Source organism: Euleptes europaea, chromosome 4 (genome assembly GCF_029931775.1).
Source record: "Euleptes europaea isolate rEulEur1 chromosome 4, rEulEur1.hap1, whole genome shotgun sequence".
Taxonomy (NCBI): Eukaryota; Metazoa; Chordata; class Lepidosauria; order Squamata; family Sphaerodactylidae; genus Euleptes; species Euleptes europaea.
Genome location: NC_079315.1, coordinates 36,217,667 through 36,231,058, shown reverse-complemented (window position 1 = coordinate 36,231,058; position 13,392 = coordinate 36,217,667). Strand labels below are relative to the sequence as shown.

The following is a 13,392-nucleotide window of genomic DNA, read 5'->3' as shown; positions in this document are numbered from 1 at the left end:
CCAGCTGAAGCCATCTATGCAATATCCTGGGCTGCAGAGGCTGTCACAGTTCCTAGGAACAGCTTTTTGTGGGGTTCAGGGATATGAGGCAGGAAAGCCCTACTTCATGAGCAGAGCTCTGCTTGTATGTAAGCTTTTGGGTTGGTTCCAAACAATAATGTCTGCAAATGGAAATGGGGCTCAAGGATATGAGGTAGGAAAGCCCTACTTCATGAGCAAAACTCTGCTTGTATGTCTCAGGAAACAAGCTTTTGGGTTGGTTCCAAACAATGTCTGCAAATGGAAGTGAGGGCAGTTTTTACTGATTTCCCCTCCCACTGCAGACCTTGGATATGCTTTTCATGTTGTTCCTGGGAGGTCTCCTGCTGTATTTCGGGGAGACCGGCTGGATACAACTGGAAGGGGAGGCAGAGAAATTCCATTCCATAAATAGGAGTGCCTTCTATTACTGGATATTATCATGGGATCCAAGCCAGAGCATCCAAGAAAAAATGTGCTGTCTAACCAAGAGAGAATGCCTAGGAAGAATGTGATGGATATCTGTCGGGGAAAAGATCTTGTAGAAAGTGGAACAGAATTTTATTTAATTGCTTATTTAAATGATTTGAACCCTGCATTTCTCTCTGGAAAAACCAGATTGGAAGCCAAATTGAAATGAGTGCAGGAACTTCTGGACTTGCCTTGTCTACCAACCTGCTCAAGCACTTCACCCAACAACAGAAAGTCAGAGATGGAACTGTAATTTATTTTCTTCTGCTTTTTGGGGGGGGGGAGGGGAGAACACCAGAGGTGAACTTATTAGTTATTGCAAGGGGCACTCTCACCTTCTTGCAGCTGTGAGGGCTGGGGTCCAAATCACAGGCAGTTGCGTTTACAACAGCCAAAGCACTAACTTGGATCAAGGATACATAACTAAAAACTGACAAGAAATGCTTTCAAAAGCCTCGGTGTATGATGTACATCTGAACTGGTGTCCAAGTTAGATTTGATCAGAGTTCTATTAAAAAAATATGGAAAATGGGGGGAAAGCCAAATAGAGAACAGTGATGCTGCACCAACAAAAGAGTGGTGCAACACTGTCATAGCTTTAGGGCAGGGGTGGGGAACCTTTTTCCTGCCAAGGGCCATTTGCACATTTATAACATCATTCAGGGGCCATACCAGGTGTAAATCTCCTGGGGGGGAGGCTAGGGTTGCCAGGTCTCCAGCCACCACCTGGAGGTTGGCAACCCCACAGAGAAGGTTTGCAGGGCGCCCCCGTTCCCCCCTCCAGGCGGGAGGGCAGCCAGCGGTGGGCCCGAGGAAGGAAAAGAGGAAAAGGGAGGGAGGGAGAAAGAGAAAGGGCGACAGAAATAGAGGGGGAGAAAGAAAGAAAAGGACGGAGGGAGACAAAGAAAGAGACAGAAAAAGAGTGAGAAAGAGAGGGAGAGAAAGGAGAAAGTGACAGAAAAAGAGGAAGAAAAGAGAGAAAAGCCTTCCCCCCCCACACACACACACACCCGCGCACACCGGCCCTGCACCACTGGGCCCCAGTCTCCCCACTTCCCCCGCCCACACACACACACACCCAGCAGCGCACGGAGCCCCGCGCGACCAGACCCCAGTCTCCATGTTCTTCCCCCCACAGAGTCCACAAAAGCCCCCCTCCAGAAGCCCGATCGGCTCCCACATGCATGCTCTGCCACGGGGAGCTGCCGGCCTCTTTCCCTCCTCCCTCTCGCTGCTCAACAGCTGACAGGCAGCGAGAGAGGGTTACAATGTGCCGCGGTGTTCCTGCACGCCGCGGCTGTAGGGGGCAGCCTTGGGGGAAGCATCCCTCCCCTCTCCTCTTGCCGACCAACAGCCGACAGTTGGCGAGAGGAGGTCCAAATGGTGCCGCAGTACCCCTGTAAGCAGCAGCCCCAGGAACACACTCAGGGAGGGCCGCCCTGTGCCCCGCCTCCGCAGCAGGGCCCCAGAGCTCCCGAGGGCCACAAAAAATGTCTTCGGGGGCCGCATACGGCCCCCGGGCCTGAGGTTCCCCATCCCTGCTTTAGGGGGTGTTCCTGGGCTGAAAGAGGTTAGAAAGCTTCCTAACGACAGGACATCTCCCTGGAATGTCCTGAGAACACCTGCCAGGACGCCGGTGCGAGGACTTGTGCCGGGAGGATGCCGGCGGGAGGCTGAGCTGGTGTCTGAGGACCGCACTGCCGCCGCAGTCCGGGGGGGTGGGGCGAAGTAAGTGCCCCAATGCCTGCGTCCCTGCCAGTTTAGACGGCGCAAGTAGCATGGACACCGGTGTAAGGTTCATGCTGCCTCCTAAACCCATTCGGCCCCAAACCTCAGGAATGGGCTGTCAGTCTCCAGGGACAGACCAATTTAACTGGCTTTTGCCTGTCTGGAGATGGGGGAAGATCATGAGTAGATAAAGATCCGTTCATGCTAGATCTTTGTTTTCTAGCCTCCTTACCAGATCATTAGAAACCTGCTTGCTACAGAAAGGTGTAAAGGTAAAGGTCCCCTGTGCAAGCACTGGGTGGTTTGCCAGTGCCTTCCCCAGTCATCTTCCCTTTACCCCCAGCAAGCTGGGTACTCATTTGTCCGACCTCGGAAGGGTGGAAGGCTGAGTCAACCTTGAGCCGGCTACCTGAAACCAACTTCCGTTGGGATCGAACTCAGGTCTTGAGCAGAGCTTGGACTACAGTACTGCAGCTTACCACTCTGCACCACGGGGCTCTTTACAGAAAGGTTGATCCAGATAATTGCAAGGCATCTGTGTGCGTTTCATGCCATGATTTTTAACACTTTCTGAAACTTAATTTTTGAAAGAATTCATAATCACAATTAAAGCTATTTTGTTCTTGTCACTATTTAAAACAGGGTGTGGAACCTTTTTCCTGCCAAGGGCCATTTGCACATTTATAACATCATTCAGTAGCCATAACCAGGTGTAGATCTCCCGGCGGAGGGGAGGCTGGGGTTGCCAGGTCTCCAGCCACCACCTGGAGGTTGGCAACCCCAGGGGAGGCCACACAGAAGGCCTGGAGGGCACCCCCGCTCCCAGGCGGGAGGGCAGCCAGCGGTGGGCCCAAACAAACGAGGCACCAGGGGGGCGCAGCCCGCAGCCGATCCACAGGGAGGGAAGGGAGGAAGGAAAGAAAACAGAAGAAGAGGGAGGGGAAAAGAGAGAGAAAGGGAGGGGAAGAAAGAAAGAAAAGGACGGAGGGCGACAGACAAAGAGACAGAAAAAGAGGGAGAAAGGGAGAGAAAGAGTGACGGAAAAGAGGAAGAAAAGAGAAAAAAGCCTCCCCCACCCCCACCCCCACCCCACCCCACCCCACCCCCGCACCCATTCTCCATATTTCATTAGAATTGTAATACAGTGATTACTGCAATAACTAGTCTAGACTATTTAGTATTTACTTCTATTTGCAAGAATGCCTAGTACTGTACTGCAGCTTGAGTTTAAGACCTCCTGCACTAAACCTTTGCAAAGAGCAACGTTCCTTAATCAGAGACTGAATAAGTCCTATACAATTTGAGTTTTCAAAAATTGCAGAATAAATTGATCTATAGTTCCTAATATGGTTATGATGACCACTCTGAGTCCTAGAAGATTTCTTTCTCTGTATTCTGCAAATGAATTAGTCTCTAATTCCCGAGAATAGTGTTTTGAAAGTGGGGGTGGAGAAGTGTCATTTTCATTCAGTGTATAATCAGATTAAGTTTCAGTAGCTGTCAACATTAGTTACACTGGAATTGTATTCATGGATCTGCCTGTTCGTTAAAAGGACTTAACTCAGTTGGCATTCTTGAAAGCATTACAGTTTTTGAAATTGCCCCCTAGAGAGTTTTTACAGCCTCTGTAGTGGCTGCTTAATTTGGCAATCACTTTTTGATGCCCAGTATACTGATTAATTTTCCCAATTCAAAAAAAGAAAGAAAAAGATAAAAACCTTGCTACAGTGCTTTTCATTATCAGCCTCCTTATGGAATGAACTTCATAAAGGTGCTATCAGTTCATTTATCTGCATGGACAGATATTTCATTCTTCCCTTTGGCAGAGGCATCAACAGTTTTGCTTTTGCAATTTTGTATATATTATGAAACTCTTGCTGGTATCTATTTCCTTGAGCCTAAATATAAAGAAGATGTGTAACTCTAATGTATTCTTCCCTTTAGCTTGACCCTTCATTTCCATTTTTGAAAAATGAAATACATGTATTTTCCAGGCAATTTCATTCATCCTCTCCCTGTTTATCCATTTCCAACGTAATATAAACCTGAATGATGATCAGCAATAGTAGATAACTAATCCAGGCATATAGCCCATCCTCTGAAACTGCCATTTCCTCCAGGGGAAATTGGTCTCTGTAGTCTGGAGCTGTCGTAATTCTGGAAGAATTCCAGGCCCCACCTGGAGATTGGCAACCCTAATTTACAGAGTGCTTCTGTGAGGCTTTTCCAGGTTGCTCCCTTGAGATGACACACCCAACTACCTCCAATATGCCCTCTTAGGCTTGGCTTCCTTGCCCTTAGTCAGAGGGATGGGTTCTACCATGGCTTGCAAAACCCCTTCTGGCCTCTGGTGCTTCCAGGGTAGGTCTTGCTTCAGATGTACGCTGTAGCTCTGTTCTCCTCGGCCTCTGCCTGGCCTTCTTTTTATACCTGCCCTCCCTTTCCCCCTCACCGCTCCCTCTTAGCTCCACCTCCCAAAAGGCTATAAAGGCCCGTGTGGGTGGGCCAGCTGGTCCTTGGGAGATTCCAAGCTTGCCCTTCTGGCACTGGCCGTATCACCTCTGAGCCGTAGGGTTGCCAACATCCAGGTAATAGCTGGATATCTCCTGCTATTACAACTGATCTCCAGCAGATAGAGAACAGTTCACCTGCAGAAAATGGCCGCTTTGGCAATTGGACTCTATAGCATTGAAGTTCCTCCCCTCCCCAAACCTGGCCCTCTTCAGGCCCCGCCCCAAAAACCTCCCGCCTGTGGCATAGAAAGACCTGGCAACCCTACTGTGCTGCCTCCCACCTGGGGCCGCAGTTGATCGGCGGGCATTAGGAGGGCCACATGGTTCGGCTCTCCCCTCTCCCAGCCTGCGAGTGTTCGGCAGGGTTCTTGCCGCCCTGTGCGTCTGCAGGTCCCAACTGTTCAGCGGGGCTGAAAGCTGCGGCATTGCAGCTTTACTGCAGTTGCGTCTGGTCATTCTTTGCGTTGGGGGTTGGCTCGGGTTCCTGGAAGCAGTTCCCTTGTGCCCTCTCCTTGCCGGGTGAGTTCTTCCCACGGCAGGGCTGCTTCCGTTGGTGGGATGCGGGGGCTGTGGTTAGGGTTGCCAACCTCCAGGTAGAAGCTTTAGTTTTACCAGCATTTTAACAAAGTATAACTTTTCTTCAACATTTTTGCTTTGTATGGAACTCTCCATTTCCAGGCTCTTGTCTCTGTATTCCATCTCTTGTCACACTCTCCAGCCCCGTGTTGGATAGGGTTGCCAACCTCCAGGTAGTAGCTGGGGATCTCTTGCTATTACAACTGATCTCCAGCCGATAGAGATCAGTTCCCCTGGAGAAAATGGCTGCTTGGCAATTGGACTCTATGGCATTGAAGTCCCTACCCTCCCCAAACCCTGCCCTCCTCAGGCTTCGCCCCAAAAACCTCCCGCCAGTGGCGAAAAGGGACTGGCAACTCTAGCTGTGGGGAAAGGCAAGAGGGGTTCGGGGCAAGTTTCGTGGTGCGTGGGCTCGTCTCGTGACAGCTTCTGTTAAATGAATGCTTACATTTTAACTTGATCAGAATGTGAAGCCCATCTCTGTATCTTAACTGTATCTGAACTGTTACCATCAGTACTATTTAAGAGGGATGAAAATAGGTATTTTTCAGCTTGCAACTTTTAACCGGCTATAATTAACATTGTTAAAGTTTCACAGTAGGTGACGTCTGGAGAAGTACCAACTTCTAGGGGTGTGGAAGGAGCAGCATCAGCAGTTGTTGATTTTCATTTTTGTAAAAAACATTTAACACCCCATTCTAACAGCAAGTTATTTAAACTAAAGTTTTCATATCAGCAATTAAGAGGCCTCTTTTCTAGGAAAAATTCTTAGGGCAGATCATTCCTCTGAGTGGGGTGATACAGCCACTGCCCCTCCCACTCCTGCCCTGCAGGCAAGAGGCCTACTCACTGAACATATGCCTCTTCAAACATACATGGGCTCGAGGCACTGCTGTTTTCTGTTTCATCCCCCCCCCCTTAATCAACCCAGGTTCCATAATTTCTTCCCTGAACTGGGATGGCAGGAGAAACTGAGGTTACACTTGATTACGTAATATGATCCATTAGCTAACTAATTTCTTTATTTTTTATAAATTTCTTGACCTACCGTAATACATTATCTTATGCCATCAGTACCTAGTTATACATTGCCTAGCCCATCTGTAGGATGCAGCTTCCTAAACTGTTTCATTCTAAAAGCTCTCTAGAGGCTCATCACAGAAACAAATTACTTCACTGTGAATTTACCAAGCCATAATTTTTGTGGCTAGTAGTTTAATAGTTTTGGTTTAATAGTTTACTAAGTGCAAACTCTCTCTTCTTATAGAAAACAGGATCCCCTCCCCCCCTTTTTGAACAGTATTTCTTTTAAACCAAAAAACAAGTGCCTTGAAAATCTTGCTGTGTTGTGGTTATTGGAACCAATCTAGAATTCTGTAGTTGCTGGAGTGGTTTTGTTAATGGTACCAATGGGTAAGTTATCCTGAATTTGTTCCTGTAAATGCCTCCACCCATTACAAATAGATGGAGCTGTTGGTTTTCATACTTGCATGGCTAAGACTTGAGGAGGGAGGTACTTTCAGTCAAAACTTTCAGTCAGGGATGTCAAACATAAGACCTGAGGGCCAGATCCAGCCCCTTAAGAACTCTTATCTGGCCCGCGAGCCAGCTGAGGCAGCCACCCCCTCTCAATCTGGGCTGGTGAGGCATGGCCCAGCCCGACCAAGTAACATTTATGTCATATCTGGCCCTTGTAACAATTGAGTTTGATACCCCTGGCTTAGACCTTCCTATCTAGGTTTTCCTTTGGAACTGTGCATTAACCCTTTGTATATCTGTGCACACTTGAAGTGAACCAGATTAGGGAATGGGTTGCTTAGAACTCTTAATGCTTTATGTAACTATGCGATAGACTGTTTTCAAAGATTGTTGTTCTGCCATTTCCACCGCTTCCACATACAGTTAAGTGTTGCTATGTGTCTGCATTTGATAAAGGTTATGAAATGTAGTTTCTTCTCTGGTCTTTTGTGCAGTCCCCCATTGGGGCTGCGCATATGCAGGCCTGCCAACCAGAGGTTTTTTCAAGCTCTACCACTAGGGGTCACAGCACATTGGTTCCATGTGTTTGTTCCCGCCCAAAGGTGATCACATGTCCTGATGCTGCTGCGCCATCTTCCCTCCTTTCTTCGCCACCATCGGAGAAAGAAGCCTCTACTGCTGCTCTTTTTGGTAGTTGTGACTCTGGCCTTTGAGTCTACCTTCTCATTGGAGAATTGAGTCGTCGGATAGCCAGATTGACCCCCGTAAGTATGGTGGTGCTGGGTTGGGTCAAAATGGCCCCTACAAATCTGTTTAAGAAGTGCATCGACTGTGGTGAGAAACTCCCGCAGACAGATGAACATGCACTCTGCGTGTTCTGTCTCGAGGAGAGTCATAATGTGGCCGCATGTAAAGCATGCCAAAATATTACTCCAAAGGCATCGAGTGACAGAGAGTCAAGGTTAAAAGTTGCTCTTTGGGAGAAGGCTCTGCAAGCCTCCGGCCCACTGGATCCAACATTGGGTCAAAGCCACCTCCAAAACTGTCTCCGATACACATCAAGTCCAACCACACCCTCTGTGTCTGCATCATCCAGATGGGTTAAAGGCTACTATCGGATCCAACAGGATTTGGCTGCATTCCTTGCCACTCATCCACCACCGTCGTCCCATTTTGAGGTCGCCCTATGTACCACCTGGCTCCAACCAATAAGGAGGGAAGGAAACAGAATGCCTTAGGGTGTAAAGTCTATTCCTCTGCCACAATTGGGCTAAGAGTATCGAATTATCAGGCCATCATGGCCAGTTGCCAGTTGTTTCTTTGGGAGAAAATGTTATCTTCTTTGGGAGAAGATGTTACCCTTCCTAGAACAACTGCCAGATGAAAGGAAGTAGCTGGCTAAATTACTTCAAACAGAAGCCATCTGTCCGTCTCAACAATAAATCAGTGCTGGAAAATGTGGAATTGATGCGACTGCCAGGGTCATCACCACATTGGTGGTGATTCATAGGCATAGATCTATGGCCTTTCTGATTGAAATCAGACACAAAGTCGAGGACTTGCCTTTCGAGGGCACAATGTTGTTCTCCCAGGGCACTGATGAATTTTTGACGCAAGTCGAGGAAAATGAACAAACAGCATTGGGCATTACTTAGTCTACTCATACCACTTGGCATTCTAACGTCAACCATGGCAACCTTACTACTATGACCAGAGATTTCCACCATACAGCTGTCTGCAGTATCCTGCCGGTCAGCCTTTCCCACACCAGTTGTCTGCCCAGAGGAGACCTTCCTCTAAACCGAGGCAGAATTACCAAGGGCCTTCGTCCAAGGAGGAACACTGGCCTTCCCAGAGATCATCCTTCTGACTATCGCAGAATCCCTAAGGGGTCCTTTTTAGTGACTGTTTGTCACAATTTAAGGATGCCTGGGATATAGTTAGGTTAGGTCCATCATCTTGGAGGGGTACAGGCTGGAGTTTTAATCCAGGCCAAGATGTATACCAGTTATGTCAGCTATAAATAATCATATTCCTGAGGTAGTTGAAGAAGTTCACATCCTGTTAAACAAGAGTGCTATTGAGCTAGTTCAGAAGCCTGATAACCCTGTGGGGTTCAACTCCCACTTCTTCTTAGTTGATAAAAAGGATGGGGGAGGGGGGGACGGTCCGCTCTAGATCTGAGGAATCTAAAACGTTCATCTTGGTTTGCAGTTCTTGATCTTAAAGATGTTTATTTTCACGTGGTTCCATGAACAACACCGTGAGTTTCTACATTTTCAATATGTGTCATTGGTATACCAATACAAGGTATTCCAATTTGGGCTTTCCACAGCACCCAACAAAATGCATTGCCCTGGTTGTTGCTCACCTTAGACTGCAGGGATGTATGGTCTATCTGTACTTAGATGATTGGCTCCTAGTAGCTGACTTGGAATGACAGTTACATCATCTTGACATAAGAGTGAGAACATGCCAAAACTTGGGCCTAGTGATCGGCTGGGAGAAATCCAAGTTGACCCCAGCTAGGACAGCCCAGTTTATTAAAGCTGTTGTGGATGCTGCCCAAGCAAACGGCTCTCTGCCATCAGAACCTATTATGGCCATCAGAGGCATGGTGTGTGCATTTCTGAGAAACTGTTCCCAAACTGCAGGGGCAATACAGAAGATGTTAGGCCTGATGGCATCTACCACGGCCATGCTGCCACATGGAAGGCTATTTATGTGCCCTCTGCAACGCTGGTTTTTAATCTGTATTCAAACAAATGTTACACTCCCAATATAAAAAGTTCTTAAACCCTAGAAATCGCTCATGTGGTGGTCTTCCCTAAGTATCCTAAGAGAAGGTGTTTGCTTTTGGGTACAGGAGTTCAATGTTATCCTCACCATGGATGCTTTCCTGATGGGGTGGGGGGGAGCCCATTGTCTGGGGAAAGAAGTACAACATATATGGTCTGAGAGGGAGACCAAAATGCATATCAGTGTTTTAGAGCTACGTGCTGTGAAAAAAAACCTTAAGCCATTTTGCAGATATGTTACAGGGTCATTCGGTATTGGTCCAGGTGAACAATGTGGTGACAAGGTTCTACCTTATCAAAGAAGATGGAACCAGGTCCCAACACCTCTGTCAGGAGGCAACATCCATCATTCATTGAAAGTCAGGGTTGTATAAGGGCTATTCATATCTTCAGCTGCGTTCCTCAATGACATTCCCTGGCTGGAGATCTGCAGAGCTGCAATGTGGTTGTCAGCAGAGACCTTCTTCAAACATTATGCCTTAGACTTGCAGTCAAGAAGAGAGACCCAGATTGGAAAGGCTATTCTTCTGCACTCTATCTTCAGTGCCTAAGGAGAGCTTTGACCCACCACCCTGGTACGAAGCTTGTTAAAATCCCAATGGGGGGCTGCACAGAGGACCAAAGATGAAAAACAGGTTTCACTTACCTATAACTGATGTTCACTGAGGTCTTCTGTGCAGACACATATTCCCCTCCCCACCCCACTGCAAACTCTCTTCATGCGGTAGTATGGGTGAGAGAAGACAGCTGCTCAGTAGGAACCAAGGGAAAAGTGGCGCATCAGCATCAGGACATGTGATCACCTTTGGGCGGGAACAAACACAAAGAAGTGACATGTATACACTGGTGGTAGAGCTTGAAACAAACCTCCAGTTGGCAGGCCTGCACATGCGCAATCTCAATGTGTGCCTGCACAGAAGACGTCAATGAACATCAGTTACAGGTAAGTAAAACCTATTTTTCTTAAAGTTCTCATGGATTGTTCTTCCTGGCCAGAGCTTTTTTCGGTAGTCTGCAAGCTCCTGTTTTGTACTGTCCAGATTTTGAGAAATGAGACTTCCAATATAAACCTTCATTCTACATTTCACCAGATTCTGCTATGGCATGCATAACAATGAGTTACAATTCTTGTCCTCTTTCACACACAATCCGATTGGTCTTGGATAGGTCTTGGAGCGTGCCGTTATGACCAGCCTATCCTGGACCAATATCAAATTATGTCTATTTGCCAAACATAATATTTGCTTATTAAAGAAGGATTATTCCCTATTTACCATCCTGTTTGCATTTTAGAATGTTGTTAAACACAGCATAAAATCTACTGTGCTAGTTAGAGTTTGGCAACTAGAAATACCTTTTTTATTCCTCTTTTTCTAAAAACCTTGATCTAGGACATCTGGTCTGGCATGAGGACCCACTAGATGTGGCTTTGTGGCTAATTTTACTTAGTGACATACTCACATGACAAGGAACTCATTTGATTTCCTCACCATTTTACATCTGTATAAAAATTTCTGGTCCACCATCCCACATCAAGAGGCAGGGAAACACATTCATCAAGCACTACAATGCAGACATTTTGAGCAACCTGGTGCTTATTGCGCCGTTCATTTCTCTTCTAGGTTGTTTGCATTCGTTCTACGTGGAATGCGCTTTCTCCAAAGCTGAGCTGTGACACCCGACCATTCATTTTAAAAACATTGAGTGAGCTGTTCTCCCTGGTGCCTTCATTAACGGTGAATTCAAATGAATATGAGGTATGTGTTTTAGCCTCAAGGAGCACCAGTTCTTCATGTGTGCATTAGATACAGTTTGGCATTTCAGAAGTGTTCCTGTCATCTTGGTTAATATTGAATGGCACTCCACTTACACAGCATTTCAACGTATCAGCAAACGTTATTGTTATTATTAATGCCTCAGACAGACCACTTAAAGGGTAATAAGTGCTCACCTAATTCAATTATGCTTTTAAAAATCATGCTTCAGATATAAATAATGTTCAGCTGCATAACTGAATATTTCAATACAAAGCCAGACCCTTTAAATTAAATTTAATTCATGTCCAGTTTGTTTGTCACATTTATATTCCACTCTTCCTCCAAGGAAGTCTCCTCCTCCATTTTATCTTGAGGTAAATAAGGCTGAAAGAGAGAGGCTGGGCCAAGGTCACTCTGTAAGCTTTCATGGCTGAGTGGGTATTACCACCCAGGCTCTCCCCAGTCCTGGTTCAATACTGTAGCTACCACAAGATGGGGGCTTCAGTTCTTGTGTCAGTACTCTATGACATGCATTGTATATGTGTATCATATGCTTCTAGTGTCAGTATTTAATAGCTAGAAAGGAGGAAGGGCCACTTAAGTTGGAAGAAGGCTACTTGGAGGATGATTGAATCTACTCAAGTACTTTACACATTCCAGCACTTTTCTTGTTATAGAAGTTCTAGGTAGGGTAGCCAACCTTCAGGTGGTGGCTGGAGATTTCCCGCTATTACATATGATCAGAGATCAGTTCACCTGGAGAAAATGGCTGCTTTGGAAGGTGGGCTGTATGGCATTATACCTTGCTAAGGTTCCCTCCCTAAACCCCACCCTCCCCAGGCTCCACCTCCAAAATGTCAAGGTATTTCCCACCCCTGAGCTAGCGACCCTAGTTCTGGGTGTGACTCTGGATTGACCCAAATTTGAATTTAATCCCAGGTTGCAAATTAGGACTAGCTGATAAATCCATCAAAAAGTAGCTATGGGCTGCTGAGAGAAATAAAAAAGAGTATATATATTTATCTCAGACTTCTGACAGTAAGTTGTTCACTTCAATGATCACAGGGTTCTATGCTTTGAGAAAAACCATGGAGATGAAAGGCCATTTTAACATGAGTATGTTGCTTGAGAAGCTACAGGCTTGGCTAATGAGAATGCTGTTCTTTGAGTATACCGCTGGCGGCCCCTTTGGTGTTAATTTACTAAGGGCACAATGTCTTTCACTAATTTAGAGCAAATGCGATGATTATATTCCTGTTTTTTTTCTTAGTGTTATACGGTTTGACTGTTTAACCTGCTGTGCCTTCTCATGGGTCAAACGTTAACTATATTTGAGATCCTCTTTCCGTGCCACCTGGCCATTTAGTAATAATAGTACCATGCAACTCCCAAGAACTTAACACAATTCTACCTTCTCGTTTCAGTGGAAACCTGAGGTCAATGTTTTCATAACTGACTTGCATGAGTTTAACAGACTTTCACTGTTTTCATTCTGTTAATGTCATTGAGACCACAACAATATACATGGGGTGTGAATAGCCCCTGTGGGATCACTTAAATGTCAGTTATTTTCCCAGAATAAAAATGATACTTGCATGCATTTTTATCTGACATCATTGGATATTGGCTCGAAAGTGTACTTTTTGACCTTTGAAATGTCATTAGCATCATAAGGCCATCGGTCTGTGTTTGGAACCAGGCTAAATTGCTCAAACCATTCCAGTCACTACACACTGAGTTATGAAACCTGTTGGCAGTTGTGGACAATGCTAGTCCATCTTGAGTTGTTATTGTAAGATACCAAGAGGCTTCACCTGAACTTTCTAAGCTTTTGCTCAAATAAAAAGATACTGTATGTGCCTGCATTGCATATCTCTGAGTGTTGTTAACTTTTTCTAATTTTATAGAAATTTAAAGTCCAAGTTCTCAACTTCCTGTGGAGCCACACGCAAAGCAAGGTCAGACACTAGGCGGGCCTGATGGAGCAGTTTGACCATCTGTGTTTTCTCTGTGATGTCTGAATTGGACAGTACTGAGATGGCACCAGTGTTG

The 13,392-nt window shown here is 46.1% G+C and overlaps 1 protein-coding gene across 3 annotated transcripts in view; it reads left to right on the top strand.

Moving 5' to 3' along the window:
* FOCAD (focadhesin) overlaps positions 1-13,392 on the top strand; it is a 161,658-nt gene that overhangs the window by 69,470 nt on the left and 78,796 nt on the right. For all 3 annotated transcript variants that reach the window (XM_056848240.1, XM_056848241.1, XM_056848239.1), the window contains 2 exons: positions 11,206-11,340; positions 13,248-13,298. In XM_056848240.1, the coding sequence (XP_056704218.1) occupies positions 11,206-11,340; positions 13,248-13,298 (186 nt within the window). The remainder of the gene's footprint in view (positions 1-11,205; positions 11,341-13,247; positions 13,299-13,392) is intronic.